Genomic DNA, 20,002 nt, shown 5'->3' on the forward strand with positions numbered 1-20,002 from the left:
AGATGGTCTGGAACCAGAAGCCAGCCAAGTCACGTGGCAAGTAAGATGGAGCAGCATCTCTTTGGCAGGACTTGGTGCTCTCTCTCTTTCTTTATCTCTCTGCCATCCGGCTGTCTGTGAGTCTTCCTCATCTTGCATTCTCAGTCCCAAATCAGATAGATTTTCAGTGACTTTTTTTTTTTGGCTGCGCTGGGTCTTTGTTGCTATGAGGGCTTCCTCTAGTTGCGGTGAGCAGGGGCTACTCTCTAGTTGAGATGCTCAGGCTTCTCATTGTGGTAGCTTCTTTTCGTGGCGCACTGGCTCTAGGCGCTCCAGCTTCAGTAGTTGCAGCATTCAGGCTCAGGAATTGTGGTGCACGGGCTTAGTTGCTCCTAGTCATGTGGGATCTTCCTGTACCAGGGATTGAGCCAGTGTCCCCTGCATTGGCAGGTAGATTCCTATCCACTGTACCACCAGAGAAGGCCCCCTGCTTTTGTTTAGATTTTTTTTTTAAAGTGGGCCAGTTTTTAAAAGTCTTTGTTAAATTTGTTACAGTATGGCTTCTGTTTTATGTTTGTTTGCTGTTTGGGCCGAGTGACCTGTGGGATCTTAGCTCACCAACCAGGAATAGAATCTGCAACCCCTGTTTGGAAGGCTGTCTTAATCACTGGAGCACCAAGGAAGTCCCAGCACCAATTCTTCCCGATCATCTCAGTTCCATGCCTGCATCAAACTCAAACCATTTTGATTTCAGGAAGTCACTGAATTGGCATTAGAGTGTCAGAGGATTATAATAGTAAAAGAAGCAAACCCTTCTGTGGCATTACTGTCAGTGCATGCTGATGGCTCTCCCCCTTGCTCACACATGTAGTCTTGAGTCATTCAAGCTTCCTGGCGACTCTGTGAGGTAGCTACAGTTACCATGTCCATTTTACAGATGAGGACGTGGAGGCTTATAGAGGTGACCCCACTCAATGCAGGGGAGGGGCCAAGCCAGTACATAAACCCAGGCAGTCTGACCCTCGGACCATCTGACCTTTCCACCATCCAAGCAGGGAGAAGGAACGTCCAGAGAAAACGACTCATTTCTACCGTAAGGATTTTGTCTAGAAAGATCCTGGTGACATCACATGGGCTCCTTTTTTTGGGGAGGACTGTGGGAGAGAGCCTAGCCTGTTCTTGGTACTAAAAATAGTTAAGTTTTCTCCTGAGCATCTGGCGTGCTTTTGTTTCAGGACACTGGGAGCCGCATAAATGACCAGCTTTGCCTTTTTTGAGTTGGCTGCTAAGGAGCTGGGAGCCAAATTTATGGCCCGACCATATGCTGGTTGTTCAGGTTTTTAAGGGTAGGGTTTTTCTTAGCTTTCCTTCGAGCTCTAGTGTCTCTACTTTTTCTCTTTCTTCCCTTTCTCCCTTGCAAAGGCAAAACTTTAAGGGAGGGACTGAAAAAAAAAATCTTCACGAGAACAGTTCGTGTTTATTGTAGAGAACTTTTGCTTCAAGATACATTTAAAGATGGCGATAAAAGTCCCTGCTTGTTCTCAATTTTAATGGGTGCATAGTATTTCCCCCGGGCTTCCCTGGTGGCTCATGTGGTAAAAGAATTTTCCTGCAATGCAGGAAACTCAGGTTTGATCCCTGGGTTGGAAAGATCCCCTGGGGAAGGCAATGGCTACCCACTCCAGTATTCTTGCCTGAAAAATTTCAGACAGAGGAGCCTGGTGGGCTATAGTCCATGGGGTCGCAAAGAGTTGGACACAACTGAGCGACTAACACACACACAGTGTTCCTCCTTGTAGAGTTTTTAGTTTATTTCATTTACTTTTGGTGCACTGGGTCTTTGTTGCTGCATATGGGCCTCCTCTAGCTTTGGCGAGTGGGGGCTGCCCTCTAGCTGTAGCGCTTGGGCTTCTCATCGTGGTGGCGTCTCTTGTTGCAGAACACAGGCTCTAGGCATGAGGGCTTCGGTAACTGCGGCGCATGGACTTAGTTACCCCACAGCACGTGGAATCTTCCCAGACCAGGGATCGAACCCATGTCCCCTGCATTGGCAGTGGGATTCTTAACCACTGGATCACCAGGGCAGTTTCGCTGTAGAGTTTTTAAATCAGCCTCCCTAGTGGCAAAAGGCTGGAGAGGGAAAAAATTCCAGTTGTCCAATTTTAGACAGCATTTTAATGAGCATTCTTATAGCCATCGAGTGCTCATCCACACCATTTCCCTGGGCTACATTCTTAGAGTGGGATTTACTGGGTTAAATACAAAATGCAGAAGCCTGAAGGCTTTGGCTCTGGATTGACAGCCTGCCCTCCAGAAATATCTAATTCCTGCTCTCCTCTTTAATTGGAGCTATCGTGCGGTATTTTACATATCCTTGTAAACCACTTGCGGTCCTCTCTGGAACAAGGCGGGGAACAAATAAATATATGAGCCCCAAGACACTTCTGCTTCCTGATTAAATTATATAGCCTCACACGCAATAGTATCTTTGACTCATTAAGAGGCAGCCGCTTGCTCTGTTCCTGTTGGCTAAACCTGATAGCCAGCACTTAATGGTTGGCGGTCCCTCCCCACAGGATTCTGTGGCAATCCCTCTGCTCCCAAAGGAACCAGGAATTGTTTTCTGAACCAAGACGTAGGTGATGGAGCTGTAGGCTGAGCTGATGATCCCGGACCTGACAGCTAGAAAAACTTTCCCTGCGTGTCTCGTCCTTACTCAATCCTGAACTAGTTACCAAGACTGCTGTTTAATTGGGGCAGTAGCCTGGGTGAAAGCATTTGAAAAATTCTGGGCAGAAAAGACAGTTTGAGGAAGAGCTAGCTGAAGGCCTGGCTTATGCTCTTAGAGCCCATTAGCAAGAATATTAAACTTGGAACCAGCTGCTCAACCGACAAGAGTGGCTGGCTTCCTCCAGTACGTTTGCCACATTAGAGGTGAGATGGGCTACCAGACCAGAAATATCTGTACCAGGCGGGCTGTCACACCAGCTGATACAAACATTTCTGTTAGTGATGTGCTCAGTCGTGTCTGACTCTTTGCAGCCCCATGGACTGTAGCCTGCCAGGCTCCCCTGTCCATGGAATTTTGCAGGCAAGAATACTGGAGTGGGTTGCCATTACCTACTCCAGAGGATCTTCCTGACCCAGGGATTGAACCCTCGTCTCTTAAGTCTCCTGCATTGCTAGGCGGGTTCTTTACCACCAGCGCCACCTGGGAAGCCCCTTCCGTTAGTTACAGGTATTCTCTATTCCTAGGACTATGACCTCCAAGAATTTGTGACTTTGGTTCCAACCTGAACCCAGTCTGGGGAACTGGTATTTAGACACTCAGACGCTGAGCCTTCCAGGACATTTCAGCAATTCCCCGGGACCTGAACTTGACTGTGTTTTTGAACTTGAACCCCACGGGTGAAACTCAGAATCTCTGCCATGCAGAGATTTGGCAACCAAACCCCAGGCATTTAATTGCACTGCTGCAGAGAATACCCCGGCAAGGTACGTCCAATGCAGACAATTACTTTAGGCAAGCCATGAAGGCCTTCTCTCCGTGCCACTTAAATCTTGCTTCTCTTTTACAATTCAATATTTCATATGTTGAGAGAAAATGATTTGTTTGCTTCAAAGGACACGCTACAGAATGTAAGAAAGGGATGTTAATTATGTTGAACCAGGCTGCTTTGTCTCTGCATAAACGAGAATCTTCAGGGGATTCCGTCCAAATTGCTTGGGAACCAGGGCCAGGGGAGCACAGATGGAGGTGTTTGAACTCACATTCATGATTCTGTTTTTGTTTGTAAGAACTACATCTGCCATGAAAAAAGGTGAAACTAGTTCTGCGTTCTCTTAGATCCAAGGGGGAAGGCATTCCTGGGTCACTCTTTTCAAAATGTTTATTTTGTATTGGAGTATAGTTGATTTACAGTGTTGTGTGACTTTCACATGTGCAGCAAGATGATTCAGTCACACATATACATATGTGTGCTGCATGCTTAGTCACTCAGTCGTGTCCGACTCCTTGGAACTCCATGGACTGTAGCTCGCCGGACTCCTCTGTCCATCCAATTTCCCAGGCAAGAATACTGGAGTGGGGTGCCATTTCCTACTCCCGGGGATCTTCCCCACCCAGGGATCAAACCCCTGTCTCTTGTGTCTCCTGCATCGGCAGGCAGGTTCTTTACTATTAGTGCCACCTGGGAGGCCCCACGTATACATATAATCTATTCTTTTTTAGATTCTTCTCCCATATAGATTATTATAGAATATTGAGTAGAGTTCCCTGTGCTATACAGTAGGTCCTTGTTGATTATCTGTTTTATATACAGTAGTGTGTATAGTAGTGCGTGTATGTTAATCCCAGCCTCCTAATTTATCTCTGCCCTGGGGTCACTCTTCTAACCTTGAGCCATCCTCCTTTTTTAAAAAAAAATTTTTTTTTGGTGGTTGTTTTATTTATTTACTTACTGCCCATGCAGCATGTGGGATCTTAGTACCCCAACCAGGGATTGAACCCACACACCCTGCATTGGAAGCCCAGAGTCTTAGCCCCTCTGGACCACCAGGGAAGTCCCATGGGGCATCCTTCTTGTTTTAGACCACGTGGGCTTCCCTGGTGGCTCAGATGGTAAAGAATCTGCCTGCAATGAAGGAGTACTGGGTTCAGTCTCTGGACCGGAAAGATCCCCTGGAGGGAGGCATGGCAACCCACTCCAGTATTCTTGCCTGGAGAATCCCATGGCGGGCTACAGGCTATGGGGTTGCAAAGAGTTGGACACTGAAGCAAATTAGCACGCACACGTGAGTAAGGAGGGGACAGTGCCCAGGCTCTCATGAGTGCAGGGCCCAGCATTTGTCCAGGGGGCCACAGTTAGGGATGTCTTTGACCCCACAGCCATCTGGGATGAGCCCCTTTTTGTCACCATGATTTCAAATTTATTCGCATTAAACTTAGTAAATCCTTACTTCTTGGAGATGTGGATCTTCTGGTGGCCAGGGAACTTGAACTTGGTCCTGCAGAGGGCTTCAGTCACACACCCCTTGTTCTGCAGCTCGGTGCCGGTGGACGTTATGACCTGGCCAGTGTGGACCCTGGCCACTGTGCCCTGGGGCTTTTCAAAGGCACTGTGCATACCTGTCTGGAGCCTAGGTTGCAGACAGCATGCCAGTCATGAATGTACACTAGAAAGTACTGTCTCCAAGATCCCTTAGGGCAACCTGTACAGACAACAGGCTGCCTACACTACCAAGGGGGCCATTGCACGCTTGGCCCCCATGGGGAAAAGAGTACAGTCGGCTTAATTGACTGCAAACCACCTGGACCATTCTGCTCAAAAGGGAGGCTGGGAAGGTAAGTGACTTCATTCCTTCACGGGGGAGACATGGACTGTCACAGAGGTGGTGGTGGTTGTTTGGTCGCTCACTCATGTCCCACTCTTTGCAACCCCATGGACTGCAGCACGCCTGGCTTCCCTGTCCTTCACCATCTCCCAGAGTTTGCTTACACACATGTCCACTGAGTTAGTGATGCCGTCCAACCATCTCATCCTCTGTCACCCCCTTCTCCTCCTGCCCTCAATCTTTCATCAGGGTCTTTTGCAGTGAGCTGGCTCTTCGCATCAGGTGGCCAAAGTGTTGGAGCTTCAGCTTCAGCATCAGTCCTTCCAGTGAATATTCAGAGTTGATTTCCTTTAGGATTGACTGGTTTGATCTCCTTGCTGCCCAAGGGACTCATCAAGAGTCTTCTCACAGCACCTTGTACAGTGGGGGTTCCCTCAACCTCCAAAATGTGTATATAAGGTGTAAGGAATGACTAACTACAATAGTTTCAGTTGGCATTTATGAATGGTTTGTTTTTCTTATAAATTAGTGGAGGAGTCAAGCTCATATGTACAATGATACCACTTGCTCACATTCCAATTAGCTTAAAAAAGAAGACTTTATTGAGTGGGAGAGAAAATAGGTGGGCTAATCGCTGGAATCTCTAGGATTGCTCATAATTCATAGTCTGGTTTTTATCTTTGCTACAGCTCGTGGAAACAGCCTCTGCTGGGTGATAAGCAGTGGCTGTGCAAATAGTCCATGGTAGTGGGGCTTTGTTTCTCTGTAAAACACTTGGTGTTTTATTAGACTTTCCTTCCTGTCTGTAGGAATGCATTATGGATAGGACCAGAATCTTCTAGTTTCTTCCCATCTCTTCAGTTTCCACCCATCTGCCCTGGTCTCCCACCCTCGACACCCCCATTCTGTTCCCCCTCCAGCAGCCAGGGGGCACCTGTGAACACCTGAGTCAGGTCCTGTCTATCCTCTGATCAGAACGCACCATGGCTCCCACTTCACTCAGATCGAAAATCAGTGTCCTCCCCATGGCACAGAAGCACTGCATGGGCTGTCCTGTCCCATCCCTGTCCTCATCTGTCCCCTTCCCACTTTCCCCCTTGTTTCCTGTGTTTATCTATAGCCTTCTGCATGCTTCCCAAACACACCAGGCATGGTCCTGCCTCAGAGCCTTTGCACTTGCTGTTCTCTTGGCTGGGACCGTCTTTCCTTTGATATCACCAAGGCTCCTCCCTCACTTCCTTCACGTCTTTATTCAAATGACACCTTCTCATGAAGACCTTCTTCAGTTCAGTTCAGTTCAGTCGCTCAGTCGTGTCCGACTCTTTGCGACCCCCATGAGTCACAGCACACCAGGCCTCCCTGTCCATCACCAACTCCCTGTGTTCACTCAAACTCATGTCCATCGAGTTGGTGATGCCATCCAGCCATCTCATTCTCTGTCGTCCCCTTCTCCTCCCGCCCCCAATCCCTCCCAGCATCAGCGTCTTTTCCAGTGAGTCAACTCGTCGCATGAGGTGGCCAAAGTATTGGAGCTTCAGCTTTAGCATCAGTCCTTCCAATGAACACCCAGGACTGATCTCCTTTAGGATGGACTGGTTGGATCTCCTTGCAGTCCAAGGGACTCTCAAGAGTCTTCTCCAACACCACAGTTCAAAAGCATCAATTCTTCGGCGATCAGCTTTTTTCACAGTCCAACTTTCACATCCATACATGACCACGGGAAAAACCATAGCCTTGACTAGACGGACCTTGGTTGGCAAAGTAATGTCTCTGCTTTTTAATATGCTATCTAGGTTGGTCATTACTTTCCTTCCAAGGAGTGAGTGTCTTTTAATTTCATGGCTGCAATCAGCATCTGCAGTGATCTTGGAGCTCAAAAAAATAAAGTCTGACACTGTTTCTACTGTTTCCCCATCTATTTCCCATGAAGTGATGGGACCAGATGCCATGATCTTAGTTTTCTGAATGTTGAGCTTCAAGCCAACTTTTTCACTCTCCTCTTTGACTTTCATCAAGAGGCTTTTTAGTTCCTCTTCACTTTCTGCCATAAGGGTGGTGTCATCTGCATATCTGAGGTTATTGATATTTCTCCCGGCAATCTTGATTCCAGCTTGTGCTTCTTCCAGCCCAGCGTTCTTCATGATGTACCCTGCATATAAGTTAAATAAGCAGGGTGACAATATACAACCTTGACGTACTCCTTTTCCTATTTGGAACCAGTCTGTTGTTCCATGTCCAGTTCTAACTGATGCTTCCTGACCTGCATATAGGTTTCTCAAGAGGCAGGTCAGGTGGTCTGGGATTCCCATCTCTTTCAGAATTTTCCACAGTTTGTTGTTAGGGCCCCTAAAATTGCAAGCTTCCCAGGTGACTCAGTGGTAAAGAATCCTCCTGCCAAAGCAGGAGACAAGGGGTTCAATCCCTGGATAGGGAAGATCTCCTGAAGAAGGAAATGGCAAGCCACTCCATCCAGTATTCTTGGCTGGAAAATTCCAAGGACAGAGGAGCCTGGAGGGCTCTAGTCCATGGGGTCGCAAGAGTCAGACGTGACTTAGCAACTGAGCAACAACAACATTGTCATTAAAATAAAAAAAAATGGGACTTGTGACTGGCTGGAAGTATGTTCTGGGGAAGCTCAAGGCGGCATGATGTATGCTCCATCCAGTGAGGATTGGAGGCTTTTTGAGCAGTGTTTCTCCAATTCCTCCACATATTGATCTGAATTGGAGGGGTGGGCTGTGCTGTGTGGTGCAGCATGTGACATCTTAGTTCTCGACCAGAGATCGAACCTGAGGCTCTTGCAATGGAAGCGCAAAATCTTGACCACTGGACCACCAGGGATGTCCCATTGGTCAGAATTTGTGTGCCTCAAATGTCAGTTCCTCTCCCCCGTTTTCCTGGCTCACTCATTCCTCCAGTTCAGGTTATATGTCCCGTCCCTGGTATACCTCCTCTGAGACTCTCAGCCTCGGGACACCCCTTGTTACACTCTGCACTTTGTAGCATCCACTGCAGCATATAGTTCTAGAGGGCTTCCCTGGTGCCTCAGACAGTAAAGAATTCACCTGCTGTTAAGGAGACCTGGGTTTGCTCCCTGGGTTGGAAAGATCCCCTGGAGGAGGGTGTGGAAACCCACTGCAGTTTTCTTGACTGGGAAATCCCATGGACAAAAGAGCCTGGCAGGCTATAATCCATGGGGTGGCAAAGAGTAGATATGACTGAAGCAACTTAGCATGCATGCATAATTCTGGAAGTATCAGCGGGATTCCATACTTGAAGTCTGCCTCCTTCGCATCCGTGGGGAGCAATAGATACACTTTCTTCATCTCTCCTCTCTTCCTAGTCCCTATCTCAGACCTACGCCTGGCATACAGTAGGCACTCACTAGATATTTTCTAGTAAGTTTGGGAAATTATGGCTGAGTTCCCTGATGCACATGAGCATTTCAAAAGCTCTGATAAGTCCTGTATTGAAAAAAGAAAACTCATTTCACTCAGCATTACACAAACATATTTGACCACAGAGCACCCCTTTTCCTTGCATGCCTGATAAGATTGCCAGGGTTCCAAGAAGCCAGGTTTGGGAAACAGCCATAATTGATAATTGAATTATCTGAGTGGCATCATCTAACTTGAAATTTAGTGTAGGAGTCTGAAAATGATGCCTTCCAGGCAAGACTTGAAGGTCTTGGTGAGGACTGTGTCACCCTTTGGCCGTTATCTTGCTTGGGCTTCTAGGGAGCAGGAGTTGGGGAAGGGGGAATGACATAGGTGGAGGGTTTTTTCTTTTTTCTTTTTGGTATTTATTTGACTGCATTGGGTCTTAGTTGCTTTCATTTTGATGTACAGACTCTAGTCGTGGCACATAGGCTGAGTTGCTCTGCAGCATGTGGGATCTTAGTTCCCCAATCAGGGAGTGAACCCGAAGTCCCTGCATTGCAAAGGCAGATTCTTAACCATGGGACCATCAGGAAAGTCCCCTGGTCTATGTTCTAATGGTGGTTATGGAGGCAGTGGTGTGTGTGTGTGCAAATATGTGTGAGAGAATGAATTCTCATCTTGTGGAAGGGCTTGTATCCCACAGTTCCTTGCTGTGTTCCTTCACCCCTCATACCTCAGTCTTGTCACTTGTAAAATGGGGCTTTCCCTGAGGAAGGATTTAGATCACACACCCCTGGCACGCAGAACACATGGTCTGGGACATCGCAAGCATCTGGGGAAGGGCATCTGTCATCTCCCTGGGATCCGCTTTCTCTCCCGGGGGTGAGGGGGCGAATCCCCCTTGGGGTTCCCGCTCTCTGACCCTGACCTCCCCGCAGACCCTCTTCCAAAGCCCAGAGGAAGGCTGGCAGCTGTACACCTCAGCCCAGGCCCCCGACGGAAAATGCATCTGCACGGCTGTGATCCCAGCACAGAGCACCTGCTCCCGGGATGGCCGGAGCCGGGAGTTGCGGCAGCTGATGGAGAAGGTGAGAACTGTCCAGCTTCCCCTGTGAACATCTCTCACTTCCCCACCCTCTCCTCTGCTTCCCACGAGGTCCGCTGGGACTGGATCTAAGCCATGATTATGCAAAGCTGGTGGATAACCTGGCTGCCCTCCGGTCGGGTGTTTTAGTCAAAATCTCTCTGTTGCTTCTTTGGAGGAGAAGCTGAGCACTGTGTGGGCACAGGGAAGGTGAACTCCAGTGGCAGCGTCTGCATCTCTGGTGTGTGAGCTCCAGCCGCACCATGTACTTAGCCTCAGGACTCAGCTGCTAACAAGGGTCTTGCATACGTGAAGATTCCTTCCCCTTCTGATTGTGACTGATATAAACTGGTCTCCATTCAATCCAAGGGCTTCCCAGGTGGCTCAGCGGTAAAGAATGCAGTTGCCAGTGTAGGAGATGCAAGTTCGATCTTTGGTTTGGGGAGATTCCCTGGAGAAGGGACTGGCAACCCACTCCAGTATTCTTGCTTGGAGAATTCCAGGGACAGAGGAGTCTGGTGGGCTACAGTCCATGGGGTCAGAAAGAGTCAGACACGACTTAGTGATTAAACAACAACAGTTCAATCCAAGGATATTTGGGTGCCCTTTACAGGCTGATTGCTGTTCTTTGCCACTACCCAGATGAGTCAGTTCTGATGTCAGTGTCGAAAGGGACTAGCCACCTCCCGCCGTCCTCCTGTAGGGGAGGAAGCTGAGGGCAGAGACCCTTGTTGGCACCAAAGTCTTGTCTGCCTGCGACACCAGAACAGTTCAAGATGACCATGTGGTGTCCCCTGATTGTTTTTTTTTCTTTCTTTTTTATTTTTTAAATTATGAAAGTATGATAAAACATTTACGGGAGATTGGAAAATACAAAACAAAGTTATATATAGTTCCACTGTATATTACAACTTTTTAAAGCAGATAAATTTTTTAGTTGAAGTTGTAATATCAAAGTCTCAAAAATAAATAGGATGAATAGACAAAAAGTAGAAGGATATAGTACACCTGAAGAGCACTATGAATCAATTTAACATAATTAAGATTTATCCAGGGCTTCTCTGGTGACTCAGATGGTAAAGAATCTCCTGCAATGCAGGAGACCCAGGTTTGATCCTTGGATTGGGAAGATCCCCTGAAGAAGGGAATCTCCAGTATTCTTGCCTGGAGAATCCCATACACTTAGGAGCCTGGTGGGCTAAAGTCCATGGGGTTGCAGAAGAGTCAGACACAATTGAATGTTTTTCACACACGCACACAAGATTCATACAGTTTTCACACAACAGCAAAATACAAATTGTATTCAAGTTCCCATAGACTGTAAACCAGGAGACACTAAACACATCCAGGGGGTGTCCCCTGATTGTTGACAATGACTATTAAAATGTTTTGTGACGTCCAGGATGGGTATCAGGCTGTTTGTTGGCTATTTCTTGACTCAGAACTTCCAAGTGTCACGTGAACAATGGTTCAGGAATGTCTGCGTATTTCAACAAGCATCCAGTGTTGTCTCTGAGTTCACCTTGACTGGGAGGAGCTCACCTTAGCCAGGTGGAGGTGGGACCTAGGGGGCCCTCGGGCTGAGTCAGAGAGGTCAGGGGAAGGGAAGTTTCATTCCATCATTTCCCGTATATATTGAGCATCTAGTATTTATTGAGAATTCAGCTGTGGACAAACCAAACACCAGGTCTGCCTCTGAGGACCCCACCTGAAGGAGGCAGATGAATAAGAATGTTCCAGGTAGTAGTCACAACTTAAAAAAAAATAACCGTATAAGGGAGAGAGGGTGAGTGGCCCTTGAGGGAGGGTGATCGGGAAAGGCCACTCTGAGGAGGTGATGCTGGAGCTGAGACATGAAGGATGAAGAGGAGCCAGCTGTGGGAAGACGAGAGGAACAGCGCTCCAGATAGAGGGATCAGCAAGTGCAGAGGCCCAGCAGTTGTGGACAGATGTGACAGTTGGACTATAAAGAAAGCGGAGCACCAAAGAATTGATGCTTTTGAACTGTGGTGTTGGAGAAGACTCTTGAGAGTCCCTTGGACTGCAAGGACGTCCAACCAGTCCATCCTAAAGGAGATCAGTCCTGGGTGTTCATTGGAAGGACTGATGCTAAAGCTGAAACTCCAATACTTTGGCCACCTGATGCAAAGAGCCAACTCACTGGAAAAGACCTTGATGCTGGGAAAGATTGAAGGCAGGAGGAGAAGGGGGTGACAGAGGATGAGATGATTGGATGGCATGATCGACTCAATGGACATGAGTTTGAGCAGGCTCTGGGAGACATCGGAGGATAGAGGAGCCTGGGGTGCCACAGTTCAGGAGGCCGCAGACTCTGACACGACTTAGCGGCTGAGCAACAGCGAGGATCCTGAGAAGGGAAGGAGCTTCGAGCCAATGAGAGTGACGTTGGGCTGCTGGCTGGAGTGGACGAACATGGAGAGGGGGCGGGCGAAGGGGCGGGACCAGCTCGCAGGTCTGCAGGAGAAGGTGACTCAGTCTTCCTTTTGAAAAACTCCCTCTCCAGACTTTCCCAAGGGTCCAGAAGTTAAGACTCTGTGCTCCCACTGTAGGGGGCATGGGTTCGCCCCCTGGCTGGGGAACTAAGATCCCACATGCTTCTCAGTGTGGACAAAAGAAAAAAGAAAACTTCCCTCTGGCTGCTGTGTGGAAACTTGACTGCTGTGAATGAGGGTGGAGGCGAGGAGAGCAGCGAGGCAGGGAGAGGTGGGAGGTGGTGGTGGCCAGACCAGATGGACAGATTGGGCGTGCCTTTGGGAGGTTGCTGGTAAGGTCGGGAGGAGAAGGTTGGTTGGGTGTTTAGCCTCTGGCCCCACCAGGTCTTGTCTGCGGCATCCCCGGGGATGGGGACAGGAGTCTGGCTCGCCCTAACCCTCCCACTTCCTAGGTTCAGAACGTCTCCCAGTCCATGGAGGTTCTTGAGTTGCGGACGTACCGGGACCTCCAGTATGTGCGCAGCATGGAGACCCTCATGCGGAGCCTGGATGCGCGACTCCGGGCAGCCGACGGGTCCCTCTCAGCTAAGAGCTTCCAGGTGCGTCCTTCAGGGTTCAGGTCAGAGGTCAAAGGAAGAACTTGGATTGGTGCCCATTACTTCCCGGAAGGACAGAGGGTTGACTGGGACCTGCGGTCCTAATTGGGCTGAATGTCAAGAGTCAGGTGTGCATCGAAGATAAGGGATGGGATTGCTGGCACCAACTCCGTGGACATGAGTTTGAGCAAACTCCGGGAGATAGTGAAGGACGGGGAAGCCTGGCATGCTGTGGTCCATGGGGTTGCAAAGAGCTGACACGACTGAGTGACTGAACAACACAATTGGGGGTGGATGGGAGGGAGACTTAAGAGGGAAGGGATATGTGTATATATTTGACTGATTCACTTTGTTGTACAGCAGACATGAACACAACATGGTAGTGATTATACTCGCATAAAAATAATACCCTCCCAAAAAATGAGTGAAGTTGTGGGCTGAAGGTTGGAGCCAGGTCTGGGTCACTGGTCAGGGGTCGGGATCAGCACGGGTTCCCTCTTGGGGCAGGAGCTGAAGGACAGGATGACAGAGCTGTTGCCGCTGAGCTCGGTCTTGGAGCAGTACAAGGCAGACACACGGACCATCGTGCGCCTCCGAGAGGAGGTGAGGAATCTCTCCGGCAGCCTTGCCACCATCCAGGAGGAGATGGGCGCCTATGGCTACGAGGACCTGCAGCAGCGGGTGATGGCCCTGGAGGCCCGGCTCCACGCCTGCGCCCAGAAGCTGGGTATGCCTTGATGCTTGACCTTGACCCCTGACCTCCACCTCCAACCCCAATACCCTCTGTGTTCAGGGCACAGTTTTGACCTCTAAATTCTAAACGTTGATCCTTAACTTTCCTACCCAAGGCCAAAAATAGACCCCCAAAACTGGAAACGGCCCTGACCCTCCCCCTCCTTGCTCCCAACCTAACTCCACCTTGGGACCAGATCTCTGGATCTTCCCTCACCCCTGGTCCCAGCACTTCAGTTTGATCACACCTCCTCAGCCTTGCCCTGTGTCCCTCGGACTCTTCCCATCCTCCACCCTCATTCCCCCTGTTGCCTCCCAGGCTGTGGGAAGCTGACTGGGGTCAGTAACCCCATCACCATTCGGGCCATGGGGTCCCGCTTTGGCTCCTGGATGACGGACACGATGGCCCCCAGCGCGGACAGCCGGGTGAGTGTGCCCACGCCGGGGGTCAGAACCCAGGGGCAGGGAGACATAGCCCGTGGCACTCCATAGGCACCCAGTGACTCCACATCAATGATTATCTTGTCCTAGGGTCTCCAGGGCCCTTGACCTCCCCCTGACTGTCTAGTGACCACAAAGTGACCAAGAACTTTCCAACTCTGTGAATCTGCCAGTCAGCTGACCTCCAGTGACTGTATAGAGACTAATGGTTACTAGTACCACTGGCCAGCTCCCAGTGAGCACTGATCTCAAAATAACCACCGGTGACCTGTGCCTTCCCAAGGACTAGGACCTATGAGCACCACTCAATGACCTTTGAACTTCTAGTGACCCCCATGGTCACAATTGCCTGTCACCTCTGGCCCACAGGAACCATACATTAACTGCTCAGTGACTATCCTAGTGACAGATATTGGTCACTGGGCAGCCACCATCATAGATCATTCAGTCAGTTAGTTGTGTCTGATTCTTTTGCAATCCCATGGACTGTAGCCCACCAGGTTCCTCTTTCCATGAGATTTTCCAGGCAGGAATACTGGAGTAGGTTGCCTTTTTTTTTCAAGGGGATCTTCCCCACCCAAGGATCGAACCCGTGTTTCCTGCCTTGGCATTCTTTACCACTGAGCCACCTGGGAAGCCCGTAATAGCCACTTCCCTACCGTGATCATTGACCTCCTGAGGCATCATGGTGGTTCAACCAAGGGATTAAGAGCCTGGGTTTGAGAGGAATTCCCTGGCTGCCCAGTGGTTAGAACTTGGTGATTTCACTGCCGGGGCCCAGTTTTGATCCCTGGTCAGGGAAATAAGATCCAGCAAGCCACATAGTGTGGCCGAAATAAAAAAAATACCACCACCAACAACAGCAAAACAGACAAACAAAAAGAGCTTAGGTTTGGGAATCAGACTTGGATTTGTATCCCACTTCCACCAGTTCTTAGCTCGGGAATCTCAAGCAGGTTCCTTAGTGTCACTGAGCCTCAGTTTCCTTATCTTCAAAATGGTTATAATGTCAGCCTTACAGTTTTTAAGATATTTAACCCAATAACCAGCACTAGTAAGAGCATTCATAAATGCTAATTACCATGGTGACAGTGAGTGATGCTGACGGAGAGGATGATGGTGACATGGCAGTCACCTATTGTTACTGGGATTACCCACAGGCAGTGGATTCAAGTGACCTCTTGCCACCCCAGGGCAGTCTCATGACTGCTAACCGTCCCATATCCAGTGACCAGTCAATTCCTAGGCCCAGCGAGTCCCCAGGGACTGCAGTTTCCCCTGATTCTTGGGGATCAAGCCCTGTCCTCTGAGTGTCTGAGACCAGTGGCACTGACCCAGTGACCCCGGTCACCGGGATGTTGCCTGGTCACCAGATGTCCTGTGATTGAGTAATGACCGCTAAGCGGCTGTTGACCCCTCATGACTACGTGATTGCTGTGTGACTGTCGGGACCCCTGGTCATTGGCGATGGCCCACCAGTGACCAGCAGTTCTCTCGCAGGTCTGGTACATGGATGGCTATTACAAGGGCCGGCGCGTCCTGGAGTTCCGCACTCTGGGAGACTTCATCAAGGGCCAGAACTTTATCCAGCACCTGCTGCCGCAGCCGTGGGCCGGCACCGGCCACGTGGTGTACAATGGCTCCCTGTTCTACAACAAGTACCAGAGCAACGTGGTGGTCAAGTACCACTTCCGCTCTCGCTCCGTGTTGGTGCAGCGGAGCCTCCCCGGGGCCGGCTACAACAATACCTTCCCCTACTCCTGGGGTGGCTTCTCGGACATGGACTTCATGGTGGACGAAAGCGGTCTCTGGGCCGTGTACACCACCAACCAGAACGCGGGAAACATCGTGGTCAGCCGGCTGGACCCGCACACCCTGGAGGTCGTGCGCTCGTGGGACACCGGCTACCCCAAGCGCAGCGCTGGCGAGGCCTTCATGATCTGCGGCGTGCTCTACGTGACCAACTCCCACCTGGCCGGGGCCAAGGTCTACTTCGCCTACTTCACCAACACGTCCAGCTATGAGTACACGGACGTGCCCTTCCACAACCAGTACTCCCACATCTCCATGCTGGATTACAACCCCCGGGAGCGGGCCCTCTACACCTGGAACAACGGCCACCAGGTGCTCTACAACGTCACCCTCTTCCACGTCATCAGCTCCGCCGGGGACCCCTAGGGGCTGCCGCACGGCGCCAAGGGGCCCTCTGCACTCCGCGGTGTCCCTCCGGGTTTATGTCTCCGTCCCGCCCTCCCCTGCCCGCCGCTCTTCCTCCCAGTACTGTTTTCTCTCTCCACCTTTGCGCCCAGCTTTCATTCTCTGCCTCTGTATCTCTGTTGGTGCGTTTTCTCTGTATTGTCTCTTCTTTATGATCCGATTTTGATACATCTTTTTTTTGATGCCTCTGCCTCTTTCATTTGACCTGACTCTCCAGGTCTCTTTCTCTCTCTCTGCTTATCTCTCTCTCTCTTCCCTCCCTCCCTCCCTTTTTTGCATCCCACCCAGACCCTCTTCTCCTCTCCCCGTGTCCCTTCCTCCCAACCCAAGGAGTTGAGTGCATGGATCTGTTTCTTCTTTTTTTAATTTACACTTTTTCTTTCCGGGTTGCCGGAATAAACAGGACCTTTGACATTTGATGCTTTAATTGCTGTGTGTGTCTAGAAGAGGCTGAGGAGGTGAGGTGGAGGGTGAGCCTGGAGGCCCATCCCAGCTGGGCTCCCTTGTCCGAGGACACGAGTTTTGTGAATAGGGGCAGGTTAAGCACAAGTCCAGGGCTTCCCAGGTGGTGCTAGTGGTAAAGAACCTGCCTGCCAAGGCAGGGGACTTAAGAGACGCAGGTTCAATTCCTGGGTCTGGAAGATCCCCTGGAGGAGGCCTGGCAACTCACTCTAATATTTTTGCCTGGAGAATCCCATGGACAGAGGTGCCTGGCAGGTGCTACAGTCCACAGTCAAAGAGAGTTGGGCACGACTGAAGGGACTTGGCACGCATGCGTGCACAAGCCCAGCCTGAGGGTGGGGGTGAAGGGGGGGTTGGGGGTAGGGGGGGGTGGGAGGGATGAGGACAGGGGTCATGGTATGGTGAGCCCTTTGGGAAGCCAGGCGACGAGACCCAATCCAAGCTGTTTCAGTTGATCCAAACAACCACAGATTCTATCATGACACTGAAAACTGGCCTCAAGTGAATATTGTCAGGTTTTTTTAAGACATTTTTTGATGTGGACCATTTTTAAAGTCTTTATTGAATTTGTTACAGTATTGCTTCTATGTTTTTGTTTTTTGGCCAGGAGGTATGTGGGATCTTAGCTGCCTGACCCAACCAGGAATCAAACCCGACCAGGAATCAAACCTGCCCCCCTGAACTGGAAGGTGAAGTCTTAATCACTGGATTGCCAGGGAAATCCCATTGTCACATTTTTTTTTCTTTCTTTCACCCATTGATCACACTGGTGCATCACTGGTGACCATCTGGCAACTTTTGACATTCTTTTGTAACAGTTTGGCTGCTTTTAATATAGGTATGATGGGACTTCCCTGGTGGTTCAGTAGTTAAAACTCCACTCTTTCCACTGCAGGGGCTGTGGGTTTGATCCCTGGTCATCTGGTTGGGGAACTGGGATCTCTCATGCCTCATGGTGTGGCCAAAAGAGAATATCAAACCAGTCAATCCTAAAGGAAATCAACCCTGAATATTCATTGGAAGGACTGTTGCTGAAGCCGAAGCTCCAAAGACCGACTCGTTGGAAAAGAACCTGGTGCTGGGAAGGATTGAAGGCCAAAGGAAAAAGGAGCAGAGGAGAGGATGAGATGGTTAGGTGGCATCACTGACTCGATGGATATGAGTCTGAGCAAACTCCAGGAGATAGTGGACAGGGCAACCTGGCGTGCTGCAGTCCATGGGGCCGCAAAAAGTCAGATGTGACTGAACACCGCCACCACCATGAGAGTGGGACACAGGAATTTTCCCTTTTTCTTCTGTTTGGCTTTGTAATTTCAAAACCATCTTGTAGAACTTGCACCAGTTCTGAGTGAACTAGTAGCAAAAAGGTAGCAAGAGTCTGAGAGTGCATGGGGGTCTTCCCCTGGACACACCCACACCTGATGCCCTGGCTTGGGCAGGGATAGTCCTTAACGGGGACCGACGTGGAGATCGGAGCTCCTGGAGGGAAAGAAATGGGCAAAGCTAGCAAATCTCCGAGACAGGAAGGGTGTGTTGAACGAGTCGGGCAGAAATTGAAGAAGTCAGCAGAGTCCACGTCCTCAGAAGCCTTGTTGATGTGACTGAGGTGGGGTGGAAGGGAGTCACAGAATAGGAAGGAAACAATGAAGGCTTTTATTTTAGCCAGATCCTTGGTGGCCTGGGTGACAGACAGCAAAGCGAGGGGGAAGGACAGTCACCTCTGGAGCTGTGGCCAGGAACAAAGATAGTGCACCCTGTACCCCCACCTTCGCCCCAACGCACGGCCCCTATCCCACTGAAATCTCCAGCAGAAACATCATGCAAACAGCCCCACCCATCCAAGTTCCCCTGCCCTCCAACCATACCGCCCCCTGCTGAGGCCACAGAGGTGGCCAAACCTGCTCCTGTGGGAGGAACCCTCCCTCCCTGTCTCCCCATCTCTAATTAATGGCCTCTCTTGATTAAATCATCTCTGCTCTATGCTGGCATCTCCCAGAACGTGGGACACTGGGGCTGTATTGCCAATGAAACCAATGAATAATGTGACTGCCTGATGCATGCATTTAAAACCAATTTTTAAAGAAATCGTCAAGAAAAGCAATTAATTTCCATTTAAATTAGCAAGTTTGACATGAAAAGAATCGGTTCCTTGATAAGCACTTTGAGAGGCACTTTGCTCTGTACCTGCTTAAAACACACACACCAAAAAACCCACCTTAGAACATCTGTACCCCATCCCTCCCATCATATTGGGCATCTGATGTCCACAGGTGCCTGGCATCAGAACAGCTCCTTCTCTCACACACACAACACAGGGACAGGCCCTGCCCTCTGATACTTTTGCATTGGTGGCTTTTATTCCAACAACCCTGAATATTCATTGGAAGGACTGATGCTAAAGCTGAAGCTCCAGTACTTTGGCCACCTGATGTGAAGAGCCAGCTCTCTGGAAAAGACCTTGATGCTGGGAAAGATGGAGAGCAAGAAGAAAAGGGGCAATAGATGATGAGATGGGTGGACGTGAGTTTGAGCAAACTCCAGGAGACAGTGGAGGACAGGGCAGCCTGGTGCGCTGTGGTCCATGGGGTCGCCAAGAGTTGGACACAACTGAGCGACTGAACAACAAAATATGGGCAGGTTAACCCCCATCCCTTGACCCTGGCCCGGGTCACACGTCATCCACCTGTGTCCCAGGTTGCCTGCTGATCCCAGCTTCCCCGATGATGGACGTGACTGGCTTCATGGGGGAAGCTTTGTAGACCATCCAGTGGCAGTACCACGTCACCCCGAACTCAAGTGACCACAGAAGCCCAAGCTGGTGCACATGGAGACAGAGTGGAAACCAGCCCCTAGGGTACTTTGGGTGGGGAGGTGCCAGACCAGTGGCGTCAACTGTACTCTTATCATCCTGAGGGCCTGGGATCCAGGGCCTGGATTCTGGGCAGAAGGGGGTGGGTGGGAGTGTGGAGTAGGTGACAGAAGCCACAGCTTCTGAATTATGGATGCTGAGAAGGCTCCAGGGCATGCTTATCTAAGAGCAACTTTCTTTTGTGTTTAGGGTCTGGCTGCTGCTAGACAAAAGGAAGAGGGAAGTCCACGGAGGCAGGTGGTCATGCCCAGACGTGGGGACCCCCAGGCTTGCACAGGACACACACCCACCTAAGGACAACAGGGGGCATGTGTTCCATCCCTGGTCAGGAAACTAAGATCCCGTAAGCCAGGTGGGCAAGGCAAAAACAAAAAAAATTCCCTACCAGCCCCACACAGGAAAATGCACCCCTGCTCTCTCCCTTCCCCAATAGCATCTCAGATGCCTGGGAACTC

At 50.1% G+C, this 20,002-nt stretch overlaps 1 protein-coding gene and 1 pseudogene across 1 annotated transcript in view; one reads left to right on the top strand and one right to left on the bottom strand.

Annotated features, from left to right (window-relative positions):
* OLFM2 (olfactomedin 2) overlaps positions 1-16,655 on the top strand; it is a 75,744-nt gene extending 59,089 nt beyond the window's left edge. The window contains exons 2-6 of the mRNA XM_055430854.2: positions 9,632-9,781; positions 12,683-12,829; positions 13,334-13,553; positions 13,878-13,984; positions 15,500-16,655. Of these exons, the coding sequence (XP_055286829.1) occupies positions 9,632-9,781; positions 12,683-12,829; positions 13,334-13,553; positions 13,878-13,984; positions 15,500-16,177 (1,302 nt within the window). The 3' untranslated portion in view covers positions 16,178-16,655. The remainder of the gene's footprint in view (positions 1-9,631; positions 9,782-12,682; positions 12,830-13,333; positions 13,554-13,877; positions 13,985-15,499) is intronic.
* Positions 5,163-5,284, bottom strand: LOC129559653 (small nucleolar RNA SNORA70; annotated as a pseudogene).
* Positions 16,656-20,002: the final 3,347 nt, after the last annotated feature.

Source organism: Moschus berezovskii, chromosome 8 (assembly GCF_049115385.1).
Source record: "Moschus berezovskii isolate FMDL1 chromosome 8, NW_MosBer_1.0, whole genome shotgun sequence".
Taxonomy (NCBI): domain Eukaryota; kingdom Metazoa; phylum Chordata; class Mammalia; order Artiodactyla; family Moschidae; genus Moschus; species Moschus berezovskii.